This window comes from Myotis brandtii, unplaced genomic scaffold (genome assembly GCF_000412655.1).
Source record: "Myotis brandtii unplaced genomic scaffold, ASM41265v1 scaffold1084, whole genome shotgun sequence".
NCBI classification, from domain to species: Eukaryota; Metazoa; Chordata; class Mammalia; order Chiroptera; family Vespertilionidae; genus Myotis; species Myotis brandtii.
Window position 1 is genome coordinate 246,375 of NW_005353690.1, and position 26,253 is coordinate 272,627.

At 44.4% G+C, this 26,253-nt stretch overlaps 1 protein-coding gene across 4 annotated transcripts in view; it reads left to right on the forward strand.

Annotated features, from left to right (window-relative positions):
• The window catches only part of CHCHD3 (coiled-coil-helix-coiled-coil-helix domain containing 3), a 262,164-nt gene that overhangs the window by 230,313 nt on the left and 5,598 nt on the right, over positions 1 to 26,253 (forward strand). For all 4 annotated transcript variants that reach the window (XM_005857201.2, XM_005857203.2, XM_005857202.2 and 1 more), the window contains one exon: positions 16,471 to 16,606. In XM_005857201.2, coding sequence (XP_005857263.1) covers positions 16,471 to 16,606 — 136 coding nt within the window. The remainder of the gene's footprint in view (positions 1 to 16,470; positions 16,607 to 26,253) is intronic.

The window sequence follows — 26,253 nt, forward strand, 5'->3', positions numbered from 1 at the left end:
TGAGTCAGAAAGGGTTATTATCTGGTCTCTTTCTGACTTTCAGAAACCTTGGGTTTTGTACGGCAAAGTACTCCTTGGAAGGAAGCCAGGCCTCTCGCGAATTTCAGCCCCAAAACACTCAGCCTTCCCTGCAGGGCCCCTGGAGAGCAAAGCCGAGAGGGCCAGCCCAACGCTGCCTCTATCCAGGGAAACAGTGCAGGGGAGGCCAGTGAGTCTGGTCCCAGGCACCAGCTCTGCCTGACGCAGTCACTCCCTGCAGCGTCTTGCTGAGGATCCGGGGCTGTGACAAGGCTCGGCCTGGAGCGGCATGATTGACTAGTGATCTCTGTCATTGGCATAGGCATGAGGAGCTGGCATTGTTCCTTTGTATGTGCTTCCTCTGCGTTAGAAGCCTATGTAAAAAATCTGTTTAGCTGATCATTGGCAGTGCCTCGCCCAGGAATCGGAAGCCTGGGGAAAGGAAGAGGAAGGGGACAAAGGAGTGGAAGAAGACTTCCAGAAAGGCCATATAATGCAATTTAGTAGCTCTTCTCTTTTCACTTTTCCTCCTACCGGCAGGTTCAGGGAAATGAAATACAGTGGAACCTCGTTTCTCGAACTTAATTTGTTCCGGAAGGCTGTTTGAAAACCGAATCATTTTTTCCCGTTAGAAATAATGTAAATTAAATGAATCCATTCCAGACCACATGAGTCCGTTTTAACCTCTTATATACAGTACATGTCTAATGTACTGTTTAATATATAAATAAACAGTTTAAAAACAAAAAGATCATGAAATATAAATGAAAATTTAACAAAAAGGAAAGGAAATGTACAGTAAAAAATAAAAATTTCACAATAATTATAAGCAGCAACAGAAAACAAACAACAAAACCAATATCCTGATATTTTAACAAGTGGTAATATGACTCATATTTGGGCCTTATCTCCTTTGTTTGTCACCTGGGAGATGCTGACTGATCATACAGGTTATCAGCATGAGAGGGTTGTCAGGTTGAGAAGCGAATTGTTCGAGATGGGAGACATAGGAGAAGCGAGGTTCCACTGTACCACAAAACCGGAGGACTCTTTACTTCGTTCCCTCTTGTCCTGGTGTGGTTCCTAGTAGGAGAGTGTCTCTCCCTTGCTTCAGGCTACCTGAGCATCAGTGAGACTGTGATTGGCATTTGCAGGGACCTAAAAAATATCAGGGTAGACACAGCTGTTGGCAAATGTCCTTAGTGTGCAGTCATATCTGCCATTTTCTTAGAAATGAATAAGAGAACATTTACACTCCACTTTGATTAGCATTTGTAATACATGTAAAGATATTAACCTTGAGTACATTTCAGAAGTGGCGTCTCATGGGCAGAAGCCTTCGTTTACAAATAGGGCCATAAAGACTACAGTCAGATGACCTTTCTTAAAGACGGGGAGCAGCAGACCTCCTCCCGTCAAACGGTTCTTCAGCCTAAACAGTGGCCCTTGCAGCCTAAGCTGGGGGTAAAAAGCGGTGCACTTGATGGTCCCTGGTAGAAATTCATATGACAGTTGATTTACTCTCATGTTGAAAGTGTTACTAAAAGCCCTCAGTGCTTTATTTCATTGTGAGTGCTTGTAATAAATAAAAAAGTTATCTCATTACTGTGTCCAGTTTAGATGACAAACCAGTTACTCGGACCTTGACCTGAAGTTATCGTCCTGAGCAGCACCCCGATCTGCCTCATCGGGACCCTCAGTCCTGAGATCGGCGGGGCTGGGGTGGCAGCCGCTCCTGGCGGCCCGCCTTGATGGCATTAGGCAGATGCATCTAAAATTTCTACTCAATGTGCTACATAGCCACAGCCATTCTGTGCCTCTTACTGTGACATGTGAAATGAAATAACAGAACTTGACATTTGACAAGCTTTTTACATCCTAGGTTAGTCACATGTGACTAACGTGTGAGCAGCACCCGTCGCGGTATCCGTTGTGGTTTTATTCTGTGCAGTGTTCCAGGTCTCACTTGTCCTCCACAAAGGCTGCGTGCAGGCACCTTTGATTTCTGATCTGGGTTTCCTGGGCATCCGGTATTACAGAAAAGAGAATCCTTCCATCCCGTTCTCTCCCCGATCCTGATCCCTGCTTGCGACCTGGGTGGCGGGGTTCTCACAGCCAGTGCCTGTGTGTCTTAAACCATTTGAAAGTGACATCAGCGTTAGTGCTCGCATATTCCTCACTGTTTCTGAATGTCCTTTGCTGGTTAAAGTTTTGGGGGGTGGGGCAGGGGAACAGATCTCACTGTGAATAAACTGAAGTGTTATCTGACATTTTTAATTAACGCTGGCGCTTCTGGGCCTCCTGCTGAGGACTGCCAGCTCCTTTACAAAGTGGCATTTATGACACTGAGGACACAGAGAGCTGAACCCAGCCCCTGGCCTGAGCACTGGTTTCATGGTAGTAGAACTTCAGCCGTGCGCTGTTCATTATTCTTGAAATGTCCAACTTGTATTAGACAGGATGTTGTCACTTTAAAGCGAATTAAAGCAGTTTGCCATCGATGTCACTGAGTCCCCTCACTGCAAGTAGCAGCCCTGCCACCAGCAGTGGGCAAGTCTGTGCCAACCGTAATTACTGCACCTACAAGTCCATTTGTTCGCAGGGAGGACTGTTGCTCCCCGTGAGGACTTAGCTGTGGGGAAAAAAGACAGAGGGTTATGTTATTTACACACCCCAGGCGGGAGGTTCGATTTTTAACAGGAGTGCAGCTTGTCATGCCTTACCCGCCACACAGGCAGGGGCCTCCTTTGCCGCCACCCAAACACTCTGGGGGCACCTTCCAGTTTGTGAACAGTCACAACTCTCACATGGCTTGTATTCTAAAACATGGATTCCAAGCTGGCTGTTTGAAAGTGGAAACCCATTTTCCTTTGGAAATAAAGTGATAACAGTTAGGTTCCAGAATAACTTACTAGATTTTATTAGTTGAAATAATAATAATAGCAATTAATTAAAGCTTACTATGTGCCAGGCATTGTGTTGCGAGCATGAGCATAACCTTACTGATGTTTACGGCAGACCTAAACAGCGGGAACCGATGAAAAAGTCGCGTCTTAGAGAGACTGAGCAAGTTGCTCCAGCTCCCATAGCAAGTGAAGAGTGGAGCCTGGGTTTGGACAGGTGTGTTTTAGATGCCAGATCCTGTGTTCACCATCCTAGCAAATGGCTAACGGAAAAGCAGTGACTGTTCGAGCACCTAGCTAACGATGGCCATGCTGCTTTACTGGAAAAGCTGATCTTGGCTCCAATGCGGATGTTAGGAGCATCTGTCTCCCAGCAGAGTTTGGCTCCTCTTCCCCACACAGCCACACTGGCTGACACGGTGGCAGTGAGAACTGAGAGGGGACCCAGGGGCTCCGTGCGGAAAGGTCTGAGGGGCCTGTGGACTTTGGCAGATTGTGTTAGGCACTGGGACTACTGCACTAAATGGGACATACACTGGTTTTGCTCTCCTGGGCCTCAGAGTCTAATGGGAAAATGACTCCGCAAGTGTAGTCGCGCCACACGCTATCGGGTGCTGTGAGAGCATGTCACCTGGAGTCACCTGTGGGAGTCAGAGTCAGCATCTCTGAAGGCTGAAATCCCCTTTCAAAAAAGAGGACTCATTCACTTGAACAAGTGGTTGCTGACGTATCCTATAAGACGTCTACTAAAAATTACTGGATTTGGCTCAGTGGCTAGAGCAGGGATCCTCAAACTTTTTAAACAGGGGGCCAGTTCACTGTCCCTCAGACCGTTGGAGGGCTGGACTATAGTTTAAAAAAAAACTATGAACAAATTCCTATGCACACTGCACATATCTTATTTTGAAGTAAAAAAACAAAACGGGAACAAATACAATATTTGTATTTGCATGTGGCCCGCGGGCCGTAGTTTGAGGACCCCTGGGCTAGAGTATCGGCCTGCAGACTGAAGGGTCCCAGGCTCAATTCCAGTCAAGGCCGTGTACCTTGGTTGCAGGCTTAACCTGGGAGGCACCCAATCGATATCTCTCTCACACATTGATGTTTCTCTCTCTGTCTCTCCCCTCTCCCTTCCACCCTCTCTAAAAATCAATGGAAAAATATCCTCAAGTGAGGATGAACAACAACAACAAAAATGCTGGATTTGGCGCCTGGCCAGTGTGGTTCAGTGGTTGAGCATCAACCCAGGAATCAAGAGGTCACAGTTCGATTCCCAGTCAGGGCACATCTCCAGGTTGTGGGCCCAATCCCCAGTGTGGGGCTTTCGGGAGGCAGCCGATTGATGTTTCTCTCATTGATGTTTCTATCTCTCGATTCTTATCTCTCTTAAAATAAAAATAAAAAAACTACTGGATTTGACTACCTGGAGGTGTCTGACTTTAGCAAGGAGCCATTTTATTTCATGGTTGAGGGGAAGCCACTTTGGTGTGGATAGAAGAGAACAAATAGAGGGTAAGGAGGTGGAGGCAGCAGTTGTGAAGATACTTGCCAGAGCTGTGCTTTCAACGAAATGTTAGCCAATAACCATGTGTGACTGTTTTGATTTACATTTATTAAAATGGGTAAAATTTAGCCTGGCTGGTGTGCTCAGTGGGTGAGTGTCAACCTATAAATCAGAATGTCCCGGTTCGCTTCCCAATCAGGGCACATGCCCAGGTTGAGGGCTGGATCCTCAGTGGGGGACATGCAGGAGGCAGCTGATCAATGAGTCTCTCATCATTGGTGTTTCTATTTCTCTCTCTCTCTCTCTCTCTCTCCCTTCTTCTCTGAAATCAATAAAAATATATTTTTTAACAAGTTAATTAAATAAAATGGGGTAAAATCTCAAATGCATTACTTTTCATTAGTCACATTTCCGATGATCAGTAACAGTATGTGGCTGTGACCATTGTGTTAGACTGAGAAGGTGTGGAGCATTTTCAGTGTGGATGTTAGGAGCATCTGTCTCCCAGCAGAGTTTGGCTCCTCTTCCCTACACGTCACCCTTCTCCCACACAGCCACACCGGCTGACACGGTGGCAGTGAGAATTGAGAGGGTGCCCAGGGTGTAGGACGGTCTATCAGCCAGCCCTGTTCTGGAGAATGTTGCAGTGCCAGTGTATGTGACCTAGTGGAGAAGGAGGTGAAGACACAAGGAGGGGGAAATCCCACTGACAGCGGGCTAGCAGGGAGGTAAGAACTGGACCCATGTGTAGGGATGGCTTTCTTTTTATGAGAGGCACTGTTCCTCTAAGTAGCAACAGAAAAGTTGCAGGTTCAGATCTTATGATGGGAAGAACAGGGAGCAAGCTCTTGATGTCTGTTTTGCTCAGTGAAAAATAGAAATATGGCCAAGAGTGAAAAGGGTGAGAATTTTGAGGAGTTGGAGATAGCATGAAACATTCGTTGCAAAGAGGGCCAGAGTGAATTTGCCACAGAAATGTAAATACATGGTTGGCAGAATTTAGTGTCTGCTTATGAATTTATAACAATTCGAGTATTCCTGGTTATATGACTTTTCTCCAGAACCATTCTACTGAGAGCTGTAGTAAGGGACATTGGAAAGGCAGGCAGGCTCTTAGATTGGTGCTGTGTGCAGTGGCTTACATGAACACTGCTGAAATGGAGCCCTTTGGAAGGCGTGAACTAATGGAGCTCAGCAGGGTGAATCCAGCCCAGGACGCACGTCGAGAGATGCGTGGTTTTTCCTTTATGTGGGAATCACTGAGATTCCACCCCGGAAATACGCTCAAGGATAAGGCCCATCATTTGGAGAATATGTGTATGTAGTAGTTTGTTTTCTATATTTCATGGCTGGTCTTGTTAACTTAAGTCTTAGCAGCAACCTATAGTGTTAAGCCCATTTGCTAAATCTTGCCTCCTCTGAAAAATGCTCAAATCCATAAGTAACCCCAAAAGGGGTTGCGATTATATGATGTACTGGAATTTAATAACTTCTGATGGTATCAGTACTGAATATTTTAGTTAATCAGAAACAAACAAACAAACAAAAAAGGAACATGCTAGAATTTTTAAATGAAGGAATAATGGGTGTTCCAGAAATGCACATACAGTTTAATGTTATCATACACTCCACCTAAACTTCCACTGTTATTAGATATATAATGCTTTGGAGGTACATCCTTTATTTATAGGGTATTAAGTAGGGAAACATTAGCTACTTGAATTCATAGTGTACTTGTCTTCCAAAAATTGGCAAATAGTGTTAGTGTGTGATTAGTTGTGCTTAAAAGCTAGAGATGAAGCAGATTGTAAGTTAGCAACTCACCTTCTGAGTTATGCTTTCCCCTACCAGTCACCTTAAAAATATCTATTTCCCAAATGCAAAGAGACTTTCTTCTCATTTCCAGGGACTTTCAGGGAATTAAGAGATTAATATTTATAATACTCTCTGAGTTTCAAAGATGCAAAGTGACGTTATTTGTACACTTTTTAAAAACGCCTCTTTTTGTTCAAGCCCTTTGAAATGAATTTAGTTCCTATGGAAACTTACCACTGTTGTAGATAGTGCCCTTGCGCACAAGTGAAAAGTAAAAATCAGAGAATGGTTCTATAATTTGATAACATGGCTTGGGAAGTGGACATTAGGAATATGTGTAGTTGTGCCCTTCGGCTATTCTACTGGTTCCTGTTAGATTATGTTTGGAAACAACCTTGCAACTGTCACTGTCTGTCCTCCACTTGGAGGCCAGACTAGGTCAAGAGTGGTTTAGCCAAAGTTTCCATGAGCTCTTTTACTCCCAGCACCGCAAACAGACACTTGTGATGAGGCAAGGGATAGGGGAAGTATTTGGGAAGTCACATTGGTTATGGGAGGTGGAGAATCCTGATTGACTCCTAGGAGAGGTTGGCACTCATAGGGCATGTGTTTAGTGCAGTGGTCGGCAAACTGTGGTCCCTTGAATGTGGCTCTTCCACAAAATACCACGTGCGGGCGTGCACGTACAGTGCGATTGAAACTTCGTGGCCACACTCAAGGGGCCAAAGAGCTGCATGTGGCTTGCGAGCCATGGTTTGCCAACCACGGGCGTAGGGTAATGATGGGGAAACTGAGGAAAGTTGGAAGTAGGACTTTTCAAAGGAAGAGCTACATTCTCAGTAACTTTTTGTATATAGAGTATTAAGTAAGAGCAAAGGAGCCAAAATTTAATGCATGATGATGAACTACCAATATTGCCAGTGGAGCAGGGGGAGGGTGGATCTTGTTTGGATAAGAAATGGAAATCAAGTAAGTTGAATGTATTCAGTTGATGTTTAGTCTAGAGATCTTAGAGTTTTGAAGGATATAAGAAGACCGTCAGATCTAGGCCTGGCATCAGGTGGGTAGGGTTACTATCTGTGCATTTTATGAAGAGCTGAAGTCCAAAGAAACCTGAGATCACACAGCTACTTTCTGATGGAAGCAACTGGAAAACCCATCCAGTCACACCCAAAGCAACAGGAGAACCCCCCAAAGAGGGAAAGATAACTTCACCAAGAACCTTAGGAGAGCATTAGGGCAAAGACCTGGGCTTTGGAGATTACTCACAATTAAGAGGAAGGGAGGTCGAGAGAGAGCAATAAAGAGAGAAGAATTTCATGGATAGAGAGTTTCCAGGCTTTTCAAACCTCATGTTACATTTCACTCCCAATGGTTTACCCTGTGACTTATGTGGGTATATTTTCTCACGAGGTTGCTGAGATAGTAAATCGGAAGGGCTTGTGCTGAAGGTTGACATGTTTGAAGGTATGTTGAATTATTTCAGTTATTTCCCAGTCTACATTTTTGTCTTTTTGTAGAGTTTACATGTGGTGTTTCATGTCTGGTGTCTCAGTGTTTTCAATTGGTCTTCTATTTGTGCCACAGAACCCATAGAAATGGATGTTAGTGGTTAGGCATCTTGACAGAAAGCAGACTTCCTAATAGAAATTTCTCAGGGCCTACAAAACACACACACACACACACACACACACACACACACACACATTGCATTGTAATCTTAAAAATGAATTATTTCTTGATAAGTAACATATGTCCATGATAGAAAATTTGAATATCACATGCAAAGTAAACCTCTTTAAGTCTGTGACCTCTTACCCAAGTCTCTTCCTTGGAAGCAACTGCTGTTACCAATTGTTGTATATTGCTTTAACTGTATTTTATGCACATTATCAGTATATATATGTTAAATGATTTTAAATTGAACTTTGAGCATATGCAGAGTAAGTAATTATAGTTGACCAATATCCATAAACTCCTATTTTTCAAATGCATTTTCTATCAAGCTTTCTCCATTTTCCATTAACCATTAACCAGCCAATAATTTTAGCACATGTCTGTTTTGGAAAGCAAGAAGGGGGCTCAAGCACTGCACGTTCCAGACACCAGTGTGAGTGTAAGTGTGAGGACAAGACCTACAGCCAATGCACAGATATGCCCCTGCCTTAAGTACATTTACTTTATATTTGACCATGTGCCGTAACAGGAAGTACAACTTGGGGGTATAGGAGGGTCTCTGGCCTGTTCCTTGCCACCCTTGAGCATCTCCTGTGAAGGAGTCCCCTGCACCTTCTGAGACACCCCTGTGCACCCCATTTCCATGCCTGTGTCTGTTCTCTGTCACCAATGCCTGACACCTTTGAGAGGAGAATCCTTTTTTCCATTCCCTGCTCCCTTTCTTACCGAGAAGAATTCCCATACTCTCAGATGCCTCGTCTGGCTCCTGAGGTTTTCCACCAATCAGTCTCCTTCCACTCCTCCTGCACTCCCAACCTCACGTTTCAGATTCTGTATGTGGACTTTCGGCTTTAACCAATAGATCCATTCTTTCTCCTCAGTCACGTCACGTCTGCGTGTATTGGACCCCCCCCCCCTTTGCCTTTCTTTAAAAATCTGTTGAAAACTCCTTTTTTCACACAACCTTCCCTATGTACTCAACTTCTGAGCACACACTTTTTTAAAAAATATATTTTATTGATTTTTTACAGAGAGGAAGGGAGAGGGATAGAGAGTTAGAAACATCGATGAGAGAGAAACATCGATCAGCTGCCTCCTGCACACACCCCACTGGGGATGTGCCCGCAACCAAGGTACATGCCCTTGACCGGAATCGAACCTGGGACCCTTGAGTCCACAGGCCGATGCTCCATCCACTGAGCCAAACCGGTTAGGGCTAAGTGGCTTAACACCAAAGGCATTTATGACCTATCTCACGGTTCTGTAGGCCTCATGTCCAGGTAGTCGCACCCAGGTCTGTGCTTTTAGGGTCTCACAACACTGGCATCAAGGGGGCAGCCAGCGTGGGTTCTTGTCTGGAGGCCTGGGGAGAGTTTGCTTCCAGGTTCATGCAGATTGTTGGCAGAGTTTAGTTCCTTCTCCTGCAGGCGTAGGACTGACGTCCCTGAGTCTTTGTCGGGGGTCAGCCGGGGTCATCCCCAGCTTCTAGGGACCACCCACTTCATTGTGAGCACAGCCTTCCTTACTGCTGCACTGATGGGGATTCCTTCGTCTACTTGCAGAACATGTCCTTGTCGAATGTGGTTGAGCTTTCTGATCTCTATGTAAATTTCCATAGGAATCTTTAGTCTATTAGTGATGGCACTGCCTCTAACTCCAACCTTTTCTTCTCTTGTCCTCCACTGCCTTCCTTTCACTTTTCTGTCTGGAATGCCTTTCCATCTCACCCTAACTGCCGAGGTTCTCCCCAGTCTTCAAGACCCGACTGCGATTTTTGCATCTCATCTGAGACCTTTTCCAATCATCTCCATCCAGATTCATTCCCCCCGTTTCATATTTTTCTCACTGCCTGGTACATGCCATTGTAGCAGCTCTTGTGGATGGTTGTCTCTCCCTCTGCCCTATATATGCACACGAACATGCACACACACACGACCATATATGCACATGCACGCACATACATGCACAGCCTGGCATATAATAGGCACTCAGTAAAGGATATTGAACTGACATAACCCACGGCCTCCCTTTCTTTCCTGCCCATTTTCTTATTTACTACTTTCCTGTCATCTCCCTTCTGCCTTGTACACAATGCTGATTGATTTCAGAGAGGAAGGGAGAAGAAGGAGAGGGATAGAAATATCAATGGTGAGAGAGAATCATTGATCAGCTGCCTCCTGCACACCCCCTAATGGTGAATGAGCCCACACACATGCCCGGGAATCAAACCATGACCTCCTGGTTCATAGGTTGACGCTCAACCACTGAGCCACACCAGCCGGACTATCTTACTTTTTAGAGATATGAACCTTGTAGCACATAGCCCAGATATGCCAAGAATACCATGGTATGGTGGAAAATAGAAATCAGCCAACTTATTGATTTTTTTTTCCTGCCTCATACCAGATGCCTGACTTCAGACATATCTTCTCAACTGAATTAATATTTGTCAATGACATTATTACTTGGAAAGATTTTCTGGAAAAATTTTTTACTAACATTTAAGTTGTGTTTAGCCTAAGTCACCAGATTTTAAGAAATTATTTATAAAACAAGAGTCGGGCCCTTGTTCTCTGGAGATACAGCAGATGGTGGCCTTATTCTTTTACATCCAGAACTAGGCAGGGTGAGCCCACTTAGCAGGATCCCACCCAGAGTATGGGGAGGTGGGCAAGGTGCTACAGGGTTCTCTGTGAGGAATAGAGTAAGGGTCTCCTGCTCAGGAAAAGGAGCCAGGCACTGGGGATCCCCATTGTAGAGTGACAGTGCCAGCCAACCCCACCAGCCTCCATGTGGTCACCTGCTACCACATTCCCACTCCTCTCATAAGTTTGCCCTAACTGCCCCATTATTTCCAAGTAGCCAATATTACTGAATAAGGAAGAAACATGTGTTGCAAAATTGGAAATTTTTTCATTCACCATGTATTCTAGTGTGTTCTTGCTCAGATACTGGTGTACGTGAGGCCTCTTGGTCTAAGAGCAGTGTACCTTTGTGTGTACAGCCCTGCATTGTTTGTCTCATTTGGGTGGGTGACCAGAAGTCCTGTCTTTGGGATCTTCCTGGTTGAATGACTTTTACTCTCGGGATCCTAAAAACTGGAGGAAGACTGGCAGTGCTTTCCCCTCCCTGCTTGGAGGTCACCATCTCCTTTGCATCCTCATTAGTGAGCAGGGTTCTGACATCTTTTCCCAGAGTTGAAAGTAGATTAATATTAACAATATTTTTACAGATAGTGCTCTTTGAGGCCTTGAGTTTATAGGATAGAGTTCTGTAGACTCGAAGCTGAGTTTCTCTTTTTACCACACTCAAGTTGAATCTGCTGGTTGAGTGGTATGACACTCATGGTGAGTAACCATCTCCTATCAGCTTGGTGGGTTCATTGAACTAAGTGCTGGACCAGGTGTAGCCAAAGCCAGTGTTCCCTCCTCATAACAATAGAGGCCCCTCTGGTGTTTCTGTGTTGAGATGATACACAACCTCACAGCTAGCATTCATCATTTTAGAAAATAAATGTTTAAAAAAGCCTTCTGGTTTTATGTTTTATTTTTTAAGATTTTATAGCAAAGTGTGTATGGAGACAAATTGAAACAAAGAAAAATTTTGGAGATATTTGACCTCTGAAGTGTAATTGTAGAAATTTGATTACAGCTCAAATAGCTACATCATTAATAAAGATGGTTAGCAGTTGTTAAGAATGTCAGAGAAGCTTGAAATTAAGTCGTTTTTCAGATCTTGCATTGTTAGAGACTTTACATTTTATTCTGAGAACTAATATTAGAATATTGTAATTTAAGGTAAAATTTAAAATGAAAAAATGTTAATAGAATACATTTGAGAAATACTTCCCTTATAATGCATTTTATAATAGCTTTATTGCAATGATAAGAGAAATGAGGAAGTTATTACATATTTTTAAATATTGGAAATGTGCTCAGTAGCTTTAGTTTGTGTTGTAAAAGAAAAGCAGAAATCCTGACCACTGGGCTTAACATTGAATGAAACCTTTAGTAGAGAATAAAATTAGAGGTCTTGCATTGTGCCATAGACAGTAGAGCTCAAGATTTAACTCAGCATGGCAGTCTTGTGTGCCTGCTTTTAATGGGGTAGATACCGTTTTATGAGACCACCAGATCCCATGAAAGATGCATTGTCTGTCGCAACCTGTTGAAAATCAGAATTCTCCTTTTAGTGCCAGCTGTTCTCATATCCATCCATCCATCCATCCATCCATCCATCCATCCATCCATCCTCCCCTTCCTTCCTCTCTGTCCCCTCTCTCCCATTCCCCAGCTCAGGGTACTTACTGGTCCAAATATAGGAGAAGGATCCTTTTTTATGCACTTATAATGAATGACTTTTGTGTGCCCAAGAGCTTTAGGAATTAAGGCTGCTAACTGTCATAGAGGACTTCTGTCGTCTTCTGTGTGGGGAATAGTATGAGGAGAGCTGTTTCCATATTTTTTCTTTCTCTGAAGTTACCTTGTTATAGCCATTTATACTGGTCGAACTAAAAAGATGGGTAAGTAGTTTCCTTGGAAATATAGAGCTCAGACCCACATTGAAGAAGTTTCAAAGACATACAAGTAGGAGAGGCAGCCGCGAAACCAACAGCTCTAAACAGGTGCTGGAGTATAAATGTGGTTAGAGGCTCAAGGCAGGGGGCTCTGAACACTGCTGCTCTCCGCTTCATTTTACAACAGTGTTTTCATTTCTCTTTGACCAATTAATTAATCTTACCGGAAGCTATTGCACAAAAATCATCAGAAACAATAGTAATAATTTATCGCCATGTTATTTAAGCACTGAAAAATTAGAAAGAGCTTAGATGTGTATCTTTAAGTTTCTACAGTGGGCCTGTCAGCATCATGAAAAAAAATACTTGGCTATATTTTTTTAGCTGCCTTTTAAATGAATATTAGTATTAACATTATTTTATTACATTAATACTATAACAAAATAGTATTGTAATCACATGTGAAAGGATCCATCCAAAGTCTCAATAATTTCAAGTAACCACTAAACTGGACTTTTTCATGTTTTTTCTTGTTTGTTTTAATTTATCTTTGTTGTTGAAAGTATTACAGATGCCCCCTTTTTTTCTGCCATTAACCCCTCTCTGCTCCCCACTCCTCCCTCCCCCAAGGCCTTCCCCACACTATTGTGTGTGTCAATGGGTTATGCATATATACATATAAGTTCTGTGGTTAATCTCTTCCCCTTCCTCTGAGATCTGTCATTTTGTTCCATTCCATGCTTCTATGTCTCTGGATCTGTTTTGTTCATCAGTTTATTTTGTGCATTAGATTCCACATACGAGTGAAATCATGTGATGCTTGTCTTTCTCTGACTAGCTTATTTCGCTTAGCATAATACTTTCCAGGTCCCGCCATGCTGTCTCAAAGGTGGATATTTTTCTTCATTGTTTTCGATGAATATATATTTTAAAATGTTGATTATATTTCACCAATTTTTTTTTTTTTTTGCTAAATGTGTTTTGGGATAGCTACTCTGTCCCTCACTTCTTTATTATTCTGAATTCTCAAATTTATATTTTATCTTTCTCTTAACATTTGTCCTTCACTATTTCTTTCTAAATCTTATTTCCATGCAAAGTAATTAATTTGTTTAAATGTCTCTTGCAGCGAAGATTTAATTTATCTTCTTAGGTATCTTGAAACTCTGCCTTTTGTTATTTTTGCCTCATAGAGGCTTTTTCCATCAGCAGGAATGAAAGCCGTCAATAAAAATCAATTGCTGACACAAAGACTGTATGGAGGTTTACCATAATGCGTATTGGAAATGTCTTTGAAATCCTTTTCCTGAATGGAAGGTGCCATGGCTTGTGTTTTATGGCTTTCTAATGTTAGACCGTAATCTCATTTAGCATTTTCCCAAAGTGAAAATGTTGCATTAGGGCAGCATAACAAGCATTGCAGATCAATACGAGGCAGCGCTGCCCTATAGATTAATCCAAGAAAAATGTGCCAGAGTCTCCTCCAGGAACTGGGGAACAGTTATGTTGATCCTCCACTCCTTCCCCCCTTTCTGCCATCTACTCACCAATACAGGTTGAAAAGTATACAAAAAATTTTCAGATATCTTAACGCGCGCGCGCGCACACACACACACACACACACACACACACACACACACACATGCTCACGCTCCAGACCACTGGATAGGAAGTCAAGGGCCCTGGGAGTGAGTAGCATTGATTTGTGGTAAAAGTATGTTTTGACACATTTCAAAAGATAAATAACTCATGGACTTTAACTTGCATGATAAATAGCTCAACGCAGGGTAAATGCTTATATACAACTTAAATGACCTCTTTCTAAGGAGTTCATAGCATTAGATGAGTCCCACTGTGAATCGTCTTTTTAAAAGCAAAAAGCCCATCTTCTGTCGGATGTGCAGAGTGTGGAAGCTCATTTTTCACAGTTTTTTCTTCTAGGTAACAGGGAAGGGCTATATATCTGGTCAGAGTTGTTCTCGCCTCCTCTCCCCATTCCCCTTTTAAAGCTAAGATATGTTGGGCAGAGGGTGTTCCTCAATACTAGGAGTATAAATGTGTTTATACTCCTGCTTTCCTGGGAACTAATATGGGCATTAGTCGTGTGTGTGCGAGGTTGGGCTGACCTCTTCGAAGTCATATTTCACTCAGCCTTTACCCAGATGTGCGTCTTGCTGAAGTCTGGGCCTCCGCTCTTGGAAGCACAGCTGACTCCTTTTAGATGCTGATGCTCACGGCAGGGGATTAAGGAAATCCATGTCCAGAAAAATCCACAGACATCTGAACTTTGAAATCTTAAAGAGAATTGAAACTCCTGGGATTGGATTTCAGTTCTGTTCTTAGATATTTGGCAGAGCAGTGAGGGAATGAATAAAAAAGTAAAAGCAAAGCTATGTAAAATTTGTGGGATTATTTTTCCCCTGTGTGTCTACTTTCCTTAGAGGGTAATAAGAAGTAAATTCCCTCGGGGACCAGTAACGTGGTTTGCATTTCAGTATTCTATTGTAGCAAAATATATATTGGCTTAGTGTGTTGGATAAAAGTAATGAGGAGACAAATTGTCACCCAGGGGTTTCTTTATTGATGGGATATAGTCCTCCTGTGTTCTCTAGGGGTTTTTTAGAATCCATTAAATTTAAAAATAATGCTATTTCAAGATTACTATGGCAATGACAAAATTTAAATTTCAAAAAAAGAACTGGTATGAGAGACTGGAAGCCTTTTGTATTAAGCAAAACTAATTTGAAAAAAAAAATATGAATTCCTAGATTAAAAGTGTTAATAGTATGTGTTTTCTTTGTGTTTAGTTCTTATAATCAAAGTTCCTCTACCATCTTAAGACTATTTCATTTTGGTTTGTATAATTCATTTGATTTATTTTGTTATCATTTCTCAAGTCTATATGATAAACTTTTTTGGAAGCACTTAAGCTAGGTACTGCATATTCACTGAAAGCAATCTAACTAAAATTTGAGATTTGTAAGTATATATAATTAGTAAAATGTGAGCCCAGGAATTAAAATTTTTTTTTCTCTCCACCCATTTGTATTCTCAACAACTAATTGCATGACTTCTCTAAGAGGTATCCTTTTCAGTAGCTGAGGTCACAAAGAAAATAAGACAGTTCTCCTTGGGATTTGCATCCTAGTAAATGTAGGCTAGTAAGTGCGCATAGTGTACATAGACTATAGTCAGCATTAAGTGCCCGGTGAAAGACTGAAAGACGTTAATACAAGGTCAGCGGGGCTCACCATAGAGAGGGGTAGACTCTACCATGATGGGAGAGGGAGTGAAAGCTGTATAGAGACAGTTACACTTAAAAGACGCGTAGGTATTTTCCACATGTATGGATGGGAGTTTGGGTGCAGAGCATTCCCGAAATCAAGAGCCACATGAGCTAAGATGTGAAGGGACACGTGAGAACCAAACCCGGAAATGGTTTGGTCAGACTGCAGCACGTGGGGAATGAAGGCTAAAGAGTCGGCAGGAACCCAATGAAGACCTGCTGGTTGACCTTGCATTTTATTTAGAAAGCTGTCTCAGATTTATGTATTAGAACCTTCTGGAAGGCAGGAGCTGGAGGTGAAAGCTGAGAGACAGAGAGTGCAGTTGGGAGGTCACAGAATCCAGGATAGAAATGTGAGGACAGTGTGTATGGGGAAAGAAACCAGAATGTAGGGGGTCGAACTTTGTGACCCGGTGGGTGTTGGGGTGGAAGAGAGAAGGTACGGCTCCCGGGCTTCTGGTCTGGCTGACTGTGCCCAAGAGTATGAGCGCCATTTGCCTGGTCCGGGCTTTGGTCTGGCGGGAAGGTTTTAGTGTCCAGAGAGGCTTGTGGTTGTGTCAGCTAATGGAACTAATTTCAGAGAAATTGTTTACCTTGTGTATTCTTCAAGGTTGAAGAAAATGATTTCTCTTAAACTTTGTTTTCTACATTTGAAACATTTATCTTATTTAATGTTTTATACATTCTTTGGCCTCGACCTTTACTCTGACTGAAGACCATCTGCCTCAGCGATCCCTGTTTTTGTTTGCAGGCGGTATGAGGTTCACCCGGTCTGTGCGGATCTGCAGGCCAAGATTCTCCAGTGCTACCGCCAGAACACCCAGCAGACCCTCCGCTGCTCTGCGCTGGCCAGCCAGTACATGCGCTGTGTCAATCAGGCCAAACAGGTGGGTGTGCAGCCGCTCCCGGCACCAGTGGAAGCGTGCCCAGTGTCCTGGCACAGTGGTAAGGATGTCACGGGCTAATGTGTGTGAAAAAGCTTTATAAACCAAACTAGTCGTCATCATCAAGAATTGCCGTGACAAGTCGGTTAGGCTGTAATCAACTTCCATCCAGATGTTTGTAAGAGCCTGTATTCGCCTTGTGCTCAACTCCTTACTTTCAGAAAGAAAAAAAAAAGATTCTTACTACAATAATACTTTTCCCAGTCATTCTGAACTTTTGTCCTCTATAATAATTGTGTCTTCAAGGTCATTGCTCCCTATTTCTGGGCCAATACTCAAAGCCAGCAATGAGGAATGATACAAGTTCAGGGGCCAGCAGCTTTGGGTCTATAAGCAGCAAGTAGACATGTGGAGAGCCTGGTTTAAAACAAACAAAAAACTAAAACAAAAACTTACCATTCAATCTTCTACCAGTTGGTAGAGTCTACTCACTTGGCCAGGGAAAGGGAGGCCAGGAGCAGGATTTAGGAAATATTTCCATCACTTTTTATACCAGAGCTGTATTCTTCTCTGGACCCTTCATTATCAGAATAAGGTGATGTTCACAGGACATGTGTTTTCTCTCATTTATGTACTTTAGAAAGCTCATGATGAACTCTGAAGCCAATGATCAATTCTGGCCGGTCACATAATTGCCTATCATTTAACTGATTTAACAGTTGCATGTAGGCTGTTCTGAGACAGAAATTGTTGGAAACCTTGATTCTTTCTGCTGCTAAACTCCCCGGAGTTGACCTTCTAGCCCAACTAAATCTGGTGCTTGAGCTACACAGCATGCCTTTCTGCAGTCTGATTTGCCGTAGTTATAATAATACCACTTAGCATAAATTTCTAACATTCCTTCTGATGGGAGGATTGGTATTACCTGCATAGCTGGGCAATAACGGCAATGCTAGTGGTCCTCCTTAGCCATGGTTTCGCTTGCCACAGTTTCAGCCATCCGCGGTCAGCCGCGGTCTGAAAATATTACATGCAAAATTCCAGAAGTGAACGATTCTTAAGTTTTAAATTGCACTGTTCTGAGTAGTGTGATGAAACTTTGGGCCATCCCACTCCATTCTTCCTGAGATGGGAATCGTCCCTTTGTCCAGTGCATTCACACTGTACATACAGTACAATAAGATGTTTTGAGAGAGAGATATAGGGAGACCACATTCACATACCTTTTATTACAGTAAATTGCTATAATTGTTTAATTTTATTAGTTGTTGTTACTCACTGTGTCTAATTTATAAATTAAATGTTCTCATAGGTATGTATGTGTGTATAGGAAGAAACTATAGTATATCTGTGGTGCTTTTGTCTAATCCATTAGACAAAGTGTGCATCCCCTGGAAGTACTGGAACATATTGCAGATAAGGGAGGACTACTGTTACTAAGATGTATTAAAAGCCTATGTTGTCTTTGAAAGCCTGATGGCTTGAGGCTTTTTTCTATTTCTTGCTCGTAGTGACACTTGTATAGCTCCTAATAGTACGCCCGGGATTTTTTTCTTTAAAGGTCTTCAGTAGACATAATGTTGATGATGTTGTTATACATTGTATTTGCAAAAGCAGCTTCTGATAGGCTCTTAACAAGCCCAGCATTCAATATTAATACCAACGGAGCATTTGGGACCGGCAAGTTGGCGCATGGGCTTTTCTGACCTGATATCAGTGCTGTATGGAGGTGGAGGTGGCAGCCGGGCTAGGAATGGCCGTGATAAAGTGGATGTTTTGGGGCTGGTGTCTAACGCAGGTGCCCGTCTCCCCAGCGTGACCTGTAGCATCACTAGTGGCAGCTGCAAAGGCATCTGGGGTATTGACTCCATCCTGCCTGTCTGATGTGTTGAATCATCCTCCCATAGCCCCATGAGATCGATGACATACATCTATGGAATAAAACAAAGTTAACTTGCGACACAATCAGATAGGCCATGTGGGACAATTGAGAGTTCAAGTGTGCAGATCCGAGTTTATATCCGAGCTGTGTCTCTTACTAGCTCTCTGACCTTGGGCCTTGATTTTTCTCGTATGTGAATTGGGGCAATGTTATCTCCAGTGTTGTTGTAAGGATTACATTTATATACAGTATTCATAAATCTTATTGTTTCCTTTTCTACTCAGTTGTATATTTCATGCTGAAACCAACTGAATGGATTAGACAAAAGCATCAGATTATTAGTAGCGATTCCGAGACCCTCCTGTCCCCCTACCCAACCTGCAATATGATTTAACACTGTTGTCAGCAAACATCTTTCCAGCACCTATTGTTTTGACCACTCTTGCTTTCAGGTATTAGGGAGTATAACACTGGTAATATTAAAAATATGTATGTCCACAAAACGTTTTTATCCTAAAATGGGCAACACTGAAATGGGCAAGAACCAAGAAACATTAATACCTTGTATTTCTTTCTATAGTACTTTAGATTTCAAGGTGATTTCACATCCATTCTTTTACTTGTTTTTGGTGTTTGTTTGTTTATCCTTACCCGAGGATATGTTTTACTGATTTCAGAGAGAGGAAGAGGGAGGTATGAGAGAAACATCGATCAGTTTCCTCCCGAACGAGCCCCCACCAGGGATCAAGCCCGCCACCCAGCCATGTGCCCTGACCGGGAATCAAACCTTTCAGTGCACGGGATGACGCGCTAACCAACCGAGCCACCCAGCCAAGGCCTCTGGCTTGTTTTTGATGACAACCTGAGATGTAAAGAGAGATGATTTTGTTCTCTTCATTTTACAGTTGAGAGAATTGAAACCCGGGGAAGTCATGATGTTAAATTTAACAACTAAACCAAAATATACCTTGCCATCAAAACAAAAAATTTAAAAATAGTGTTTGACTTTTGAGTTGGGTGCATGAAGGTGCATCCATCATCCACCAATACAGATATAAGGCAATGAGGGAAAATGTGTACAATAATCATGACTTGAAGGGAAACACCGTGAAGATCAAATTAAGTAGTTTGTTCTAGAGGCTGAAGGTAACCAATGGGGAGTGGAATTGCAGAGGGGCAAGCAAAGGGGTAGTTCCTCACGGCCCCATTTTAAGTCCTCGCCAGAATGGCCACAGGGAGTTATATCAGCACTTTGTGTGTACTCTTCCTCTGATACCACCTTTCCTTTTTCTCCTTGTCGAGTTAGTCTGAGTGCTGTCCCCAGCGCTCCCGCTGTTAGAAGAGTCTCTGACAGGACATCTGGTCCTGGTCATCTACTGCAGTTCCTGCCTGGGCCCCACCCCTTCTTATGTTTCCTTGTTACATCCAAAGAGCAAGCTGGACACGCCAACATAGAAAGCACTGACCATGACAACAGCCCATTAGGTTGCCCTGTCCATTTCCGGTGTATTGCATGAGTTTTCCCCTTGGAATAATTCCAACAGCCAAGTCCACTCCACTTTTAAATGACTCATAAGATGGGGCTTTCACTGGTGTCCTTGGGGCATTGTTCTGAGACTAATAGACTTTAATGATAGGAAGATTTCCGGATATTCCTTAGCCCTACTTTTCTCCTTTCTTAGTCATCCACGGATTCACATCAGTCTTTTTTCAGCTATTCTTGAACAGTTCCTCATGGGTTGACAGGAGACATTTAGACTGTTACTTCCAATATAATAAGTATGCGTCTTCACGGAGGTAAAGAGATATTAAATTGCTATAATTATTATATCAAAGACTTAAAAGCTACTGGCCAGCTAGATGAGATACAACATTTAAAAATGTAGGGGGATGTCAATTGGTAGACTTCTGTGTCTTTTATTTCTCATATCTGCTTAGCCCCATAGCTTGTAAAAACTCCCCAAGATTGAACTACCTGTTCTTTACCGTTAAAACCCAATTCCCATTTAATCTTCTTTCACCTACCTTACAGGAGACTGGAGGGAGGCAGAGGTGGGAAGCCAATAGTAATTGCCCGCTAGTGGCCCAAATGTGCCCAGGTGCTGTTTATAAAAAGGGTGTGTGTGGAAAGGGCTTGCTCTCAGAAGATCTGCATTCCTGTGCTCCGTGGGACACCCCACTCACTGTCCCTCAATTTGCTTGCAGAATCCAGCTCCTGAGGGGCGAGGGAGGTAGTGATTCTAAGCATTCTGGCTCTGTCTCAGCCCTGCTGATACTGACAGAAACCTATGGAGCCGGCTGGACTCCTGGGAGCAGTCTCTGGTTCACTGGAGGGTAGTTTGTGGGAAGTGCTGTAGCCAACACCAGCCTGGTCTTGGCGACCTGGGCTTCAGTTGCTTCCTTGGGAAATTAAGGGTTGAACTAGGTGATGCGCGAGGGCCTTCCTCTGTTACCTAGACGATTCTCCGTCCACCTGTGAGAGCAGGCGGTAGTGCACACAGGCTCACCTGTTGGTGAGCACTTTGATGTGAGGAGCTGTGGCTCGTGGGTACCAGCAGCACCCCTGCTCTGGGGGCCTCCAGCCTGTTCGATTCTGCTGTCAGCCAGAAGCTTTCACTCTGGAAGCACAGCTGCATTTCCCATCAGTCTGCCTGTCGTCTGGCTTCCCACAGCTGCACCCTTTCCTGGGAAGTTGTACACCTGTCAGCCCCGGGGAAGCAAGGTGGCAGAATGAACTTGGGAGGGGGTGAAAACAGTTTCCAAGTCTCTCCTAAGTCAGTGAAGTGAAAAATGGGAATCTCAGCGCTGCCTGGCAGAGTGTAGGCTACCGGCTAATCAAGTGCATTCGGAAATGCAGGCGGAGTACCTGAGCCACCCTAGGCCCCTCTGGGACTGCAATGGCTTTCACCCTGTGTGCCACGGGCGGTGAGGGACTGTGAGGTCAGAGCAGAAGAGCCAAAGAAAGTCCAGGACAAGATGCAAGGGCCAGACCCAGGAGATGCCCAGAGGACAGAGGCAGGTGCAGCCCGGAGGCAGGTGATGGAGCCAGGCAGGAGTCGATGAACCATGGCAGAGGTTGAATTCAACAAGTGGGCCATAGGCAGGCAAGCAGCTGGCTGAAGAAGGAAGCCCCTCCCGGGTGTGTCTACTTCCCGCCGATCCCTCGTCCAGCTGTAGTGGGAACATGGGGTCAAGACCCTGATAAGTGAGATCTGAACATGAAGTTACTTCATCAAAGGCTAGAGCCTCCCGTCCCGGGTTAGCCTCCAGTTCCGAAGCCTTAGGCTCGGTGCACGTGGAGGAGGTTCCTGCGGCAGAACGTGCCAGCTTTCTTAAAGACACTGTAGTTTCTCTCTCTCTAACTTGGATTGTGTTAGACCAGGGCTCAAATACTGCCCCATTATTTGAGTCTGAAGAGGGCTTGAAAACATAGTGGTCGTTATCTCTTTAGAAATCAGAATTCTTGAAAGAAAAGCCTGGTGTGGTGCCAGAGCAGGCCGCACTTTATCATCATTTTCAGGCCAACTATAAATGCAAATGATTTGATAGACTATAGGCTGGTGGAACTAGACAGACCTCAGATCGTGTAACCTGATCGCGTCTTTTCACTTGGAAACTCAGCGCCCGGAGTCCCAGTGCTGTGTAGCTGGGGCGGAGTGCAGACCAGAATAGCTCACTCCTGTCGCCAGACCAGTGCGCTCTGCCCTGAAGTATCGGGTCTCACATGCTGGTGAGCATCACAGTCACCTGGGGAGTTCATTTAAAACGCACATGCCTGGCCCCGTCCCTGGAGATTCTGATTCTGATCTTGGACGTTGGAACTTTGAACGGGTTCCCCAGGTGACTGTCCACAGAGCGCTGGAGCTCTCTGGCCTGCACTGCCCTGGGGACCACCTTTTCGAGGCCCTGCCCAGTCTTGGTTCTCTCTCTTTCGGGAGATGAGGAGCTGCCCCTGCCTGTCGCTGCTGACCTGATCTAAGCAGAGGTCTGATCAGATGGATCCTAGGGAGGAGTTCCTGGTTCGGCCTCAGGAACAAATCAGAAGATGTCTTGGACAGAAGGCGGGAGCCCCTGAAAAAGTTCTCCTCTCTCCTCCCCTGACCAATGAAACTGTGGTGCCCTGGCTGAGGAGCCACACCCAGTTTTATGGGCGGGAGGGAGGAAAGAGGCTCCCAGCCATGGTAACCCAGCGCCCTGGCCAGCCCACATGGTGACTGGACCCTCACTTGGCTCTGTGCTTTAGTCACCCTGCTCGTCCTCTGAGCCCAGGACCCCTTTCCTGTGCACTTGCTTCAGATGCCACAGACGCCCACCGTCAGGGAGCAGAGATAAAGCCGGAGGTTGACTTTCGGGAAGACCTGCAGGAGCAGGTTTTTATTGTGTTTGAGGGCTTGTTTATCAGCACCACCCGCTGGCATCCACCAGTCGTCCAGCCGGGCTGCCCGTGCTCAGGGTGACACAGGGATAGGCCACATAGATTTCACGTCCTTCAAGGTCACCGCCCTTTGAATTTGGAGCCACATCAAAGCAAACTAAATTCCAAACTAAACTGTTAGCCCAGCCCCTTCCGTCATAGGAATCCTTTTCTAAACCACTTTCTGAGAGTAATAGTTGCTTTATGACCTTTCCTTTTTTAAAATCGGGGTTTAATAGAAGAAATGCTACCATGGTAATAGACTTCGATCTCTCGTAATAGGCATTTCTTTTGTAGTGCTTACCCTTCAGGTCAGGACTGCAGTTAATGTGTCTGTTGTGGCAGCCAACTGCATAAACAGTTCATTGCTTGTCACTGAATTTGAATATTACGCAGAGCATTATCATAGAAGATGTGGAACAAGATCCAGGCATAAAAAAGTTAACTTGTGTTTCCTCCAGAGCAGGAAGAAAGAACAGCCCTTGCTGGGGCGGAATCAGCCCGATATTGAAAACAAAATGAGTTTGCTAATCAGATCCTCAGGTGGTCGGGAGTAGTACTTGCGCACCAGCAAAGCTCGCTTTGTGCTTCTCCTAAATTGAATTTATCGATCACTTTTGCTTCAATCTCACAATCGTCTCATTCTCTCTTTACCACTCGCTCCATTCTCATCCACCCCCACTCTCCCGTCCCTCCTTAGTAAAACTCGGGTGCACCCAGGACATGTTCCCCTTTTGGGTTCCCCATGACCCTTTCCCTGGAAGCCTTCCTGCTTCCCTTCCCAGCTTTATTAGGGCTTTTGAAGTCTTGGCGAGACACTGGGGAAGCTCAGCCAGAGACTGAATGGTATCCTTTATAGAAAAAGAAAACTATTTTTATTCTCTTTGTGACGATTGTTTAGCAATCCAGGGTGGCCACAGTGCCTCCTAACTATATAGCTTCAGCCAATAGCCAACATGCCGCTGTAATTCGGGAACCAGTTGACAAGATTACTGTGTGACAGAACTATTTGAGGAACACAGTTAAGATCGTTTTAGTAAGTGGAATTGGCACACAGTCTCTGGTCTCCCGGCCCTGCTCTGTCTGACCGTGGGAGCTGCCGTGTCCCTTCCTGGGCAGCAGGAAGCAGAAGGAAAGAGCAGCATTGATGCGAACCCGGGCCTCCTTTGGAAATTTCTCCAGTTGTCTGTAAAGGGGTTTATTCAGGTCCCAAACGAGAATGATGAACAAATGTAAGGAATTTCTTTCTGTACATTAAGATTAAGTCTTAACCATTCCTTAAATGAAGGAAGCGATTTTTTATAATTTGCAGATATTCTCCCCATTCTTCGGGAATTTCCTATGTTACTTTATGCAGTGGTAAATTTATGTGGTATTGAAACTCAGCCCAACAGCAGCTGCTTACAGGACCCATACAGCGACTACAGGAGGACCTATAAAGGCGGCCACCACGTGACAGACCCTGCCAGGCTGGGGATCCCCTCACCCAGAGGCCCCCGGGTCTGGGTGTTCGCAGGTTTCACCGCAGAGAGTGATACAGTAACCACTCAGGGTGTTTTACCTATTCATCTTTTTTAGAAATTCTACTTGACCTTGCATTTGTTAATGTCTGTGACAGAAGGGAGGCGTTTGGTACCACCTCTGCCCCCCTTGGTGGCAACTGAAGGCAGTTTGACAATATAACGAGTGTGTAGACCAGCCCTGGAAGACACAGGTTTGCCCCTCGTGTCTTCAAAGAATCACCCATGAACCAACCGGACTGTAAAGCATGTGTCATGGCATTTTGTGAGTGTGGGTACTTTCTGTGTCTCCTGTTTGTTCAGAGTGTTCTTCTGGTGCCTTACGTCAGACTGGCCCGTTGACCTCCACACCAGCTGGGCTCACCTTCCCTCTTAAGGAGAGTCTGACATTCTTACCACCACCTGAGGTGGCCGGAAAATTGCCCTCTGTGTTTGGTTGGAGCTGCAGGGAGAAGAACAGTAAAAAGACCCCCAGATTCTAGAATAACACTAACTGTTGCTTTAATTATATTGGGGTCACTGCTGATTATTTTGCAACAGTTGAAAGGGGGTACATTTGTTAAATAAAAAAAACTTTCATGGCCAAAGCTTTATTAAAGGAAAGGGTTATTGAGCCAGATGCTAGCCAGAAGGGGACCGGATCCTGGGTCCATGGTCCACACCATCAGCGGCAGGCTGGATGGAGAAGACAGCAAGTCTGCCGTCCTGGAGTCTGTGGGCTCTTTTATAATCGCGTGGTGTCTTGCGGAAGAAAGGTGTGATTTGTTTTGAGACAATTTACATTGACTACGGATAAGGCAGACGGGAAGAGATGAAGTGGAACAGTGCAGAGTCCATAAGAGGAGATACTTACTACTTTTGGTTGGTTGTGGGCCATGGTCCAGAAGTTCACGCACCTGCAGGATGGGGTGACTGGTGGTCGCAACAGAAGTCAGTTCACAGCTCCACCCTGCACAGGACTGTGAGCAGTCCACTGTTAGCTGCCCACAGCTGTGAGCTGGTGAACACACTGTGTTTCTCTCCCAGCTGCTGTGATTTAATTTGGGACAAATCAGAATTTTTCTCTTGTTGATTATCATATGGTTGTCGCTATAACCATAAGATCTAAACTGTAGAGCGAGGCACAGCCATGTAATCTTGACCGGGCAGACAACAGCGTCAAGTTCCCATTGGCAAGTTGAAGAAAGCAGAGAGTGTATAACCCCGAAATGTGAAATGGCTTCACTCATAGAGTAATCGTTTCCGTTAATAACTCAATACCCGTAGATGGGCTCAGTATAGATCGGCTTTATACTGACTTCCGTTTTGTATTAATAAATAATGTTGTGGCAAGGGTGTCTATGTATCTAGAATTTATAGTTTCCAGTCCATGTAGTTGGAGAAAGTTGCACACAGCTCAAGCCACAGAGGGGTGGGGTGGGGAGTGGGGAGGGGGAGGATGAGGATAAATGCGATGCTGTGATGTGTGGCACTGCCTGGTCTGATTCCTCATGCTAGGTGCTCAGTTTTTAATTTTCCCAACAAGCACAGAGCTGCTCTGAATGGTGGGCTCGAGAGGAGCCTCGCAGTCGGGTGTGGTTCCACAGCACTGACCTCTGCTCAGCAGCATTTGGCCCGGTTTGCTTCGTCCTTCCTGTGTTCTCTTGATGCAGCTGGCTTTTCTGATTTACTTCCTTCTTGACCAGGCGTCCTCAAACTACGGCCCGCGGGCCACATGCGGCCCTCCCCCTCATTGCCTTTCCTGACCATCCTATGTGAGTTCTCTCCACGCTAGCTTGCCTGCTTTTATATCTGTTCTTCTTTTGTACCCCGTGGGCATGGACTTCTTAGAAAC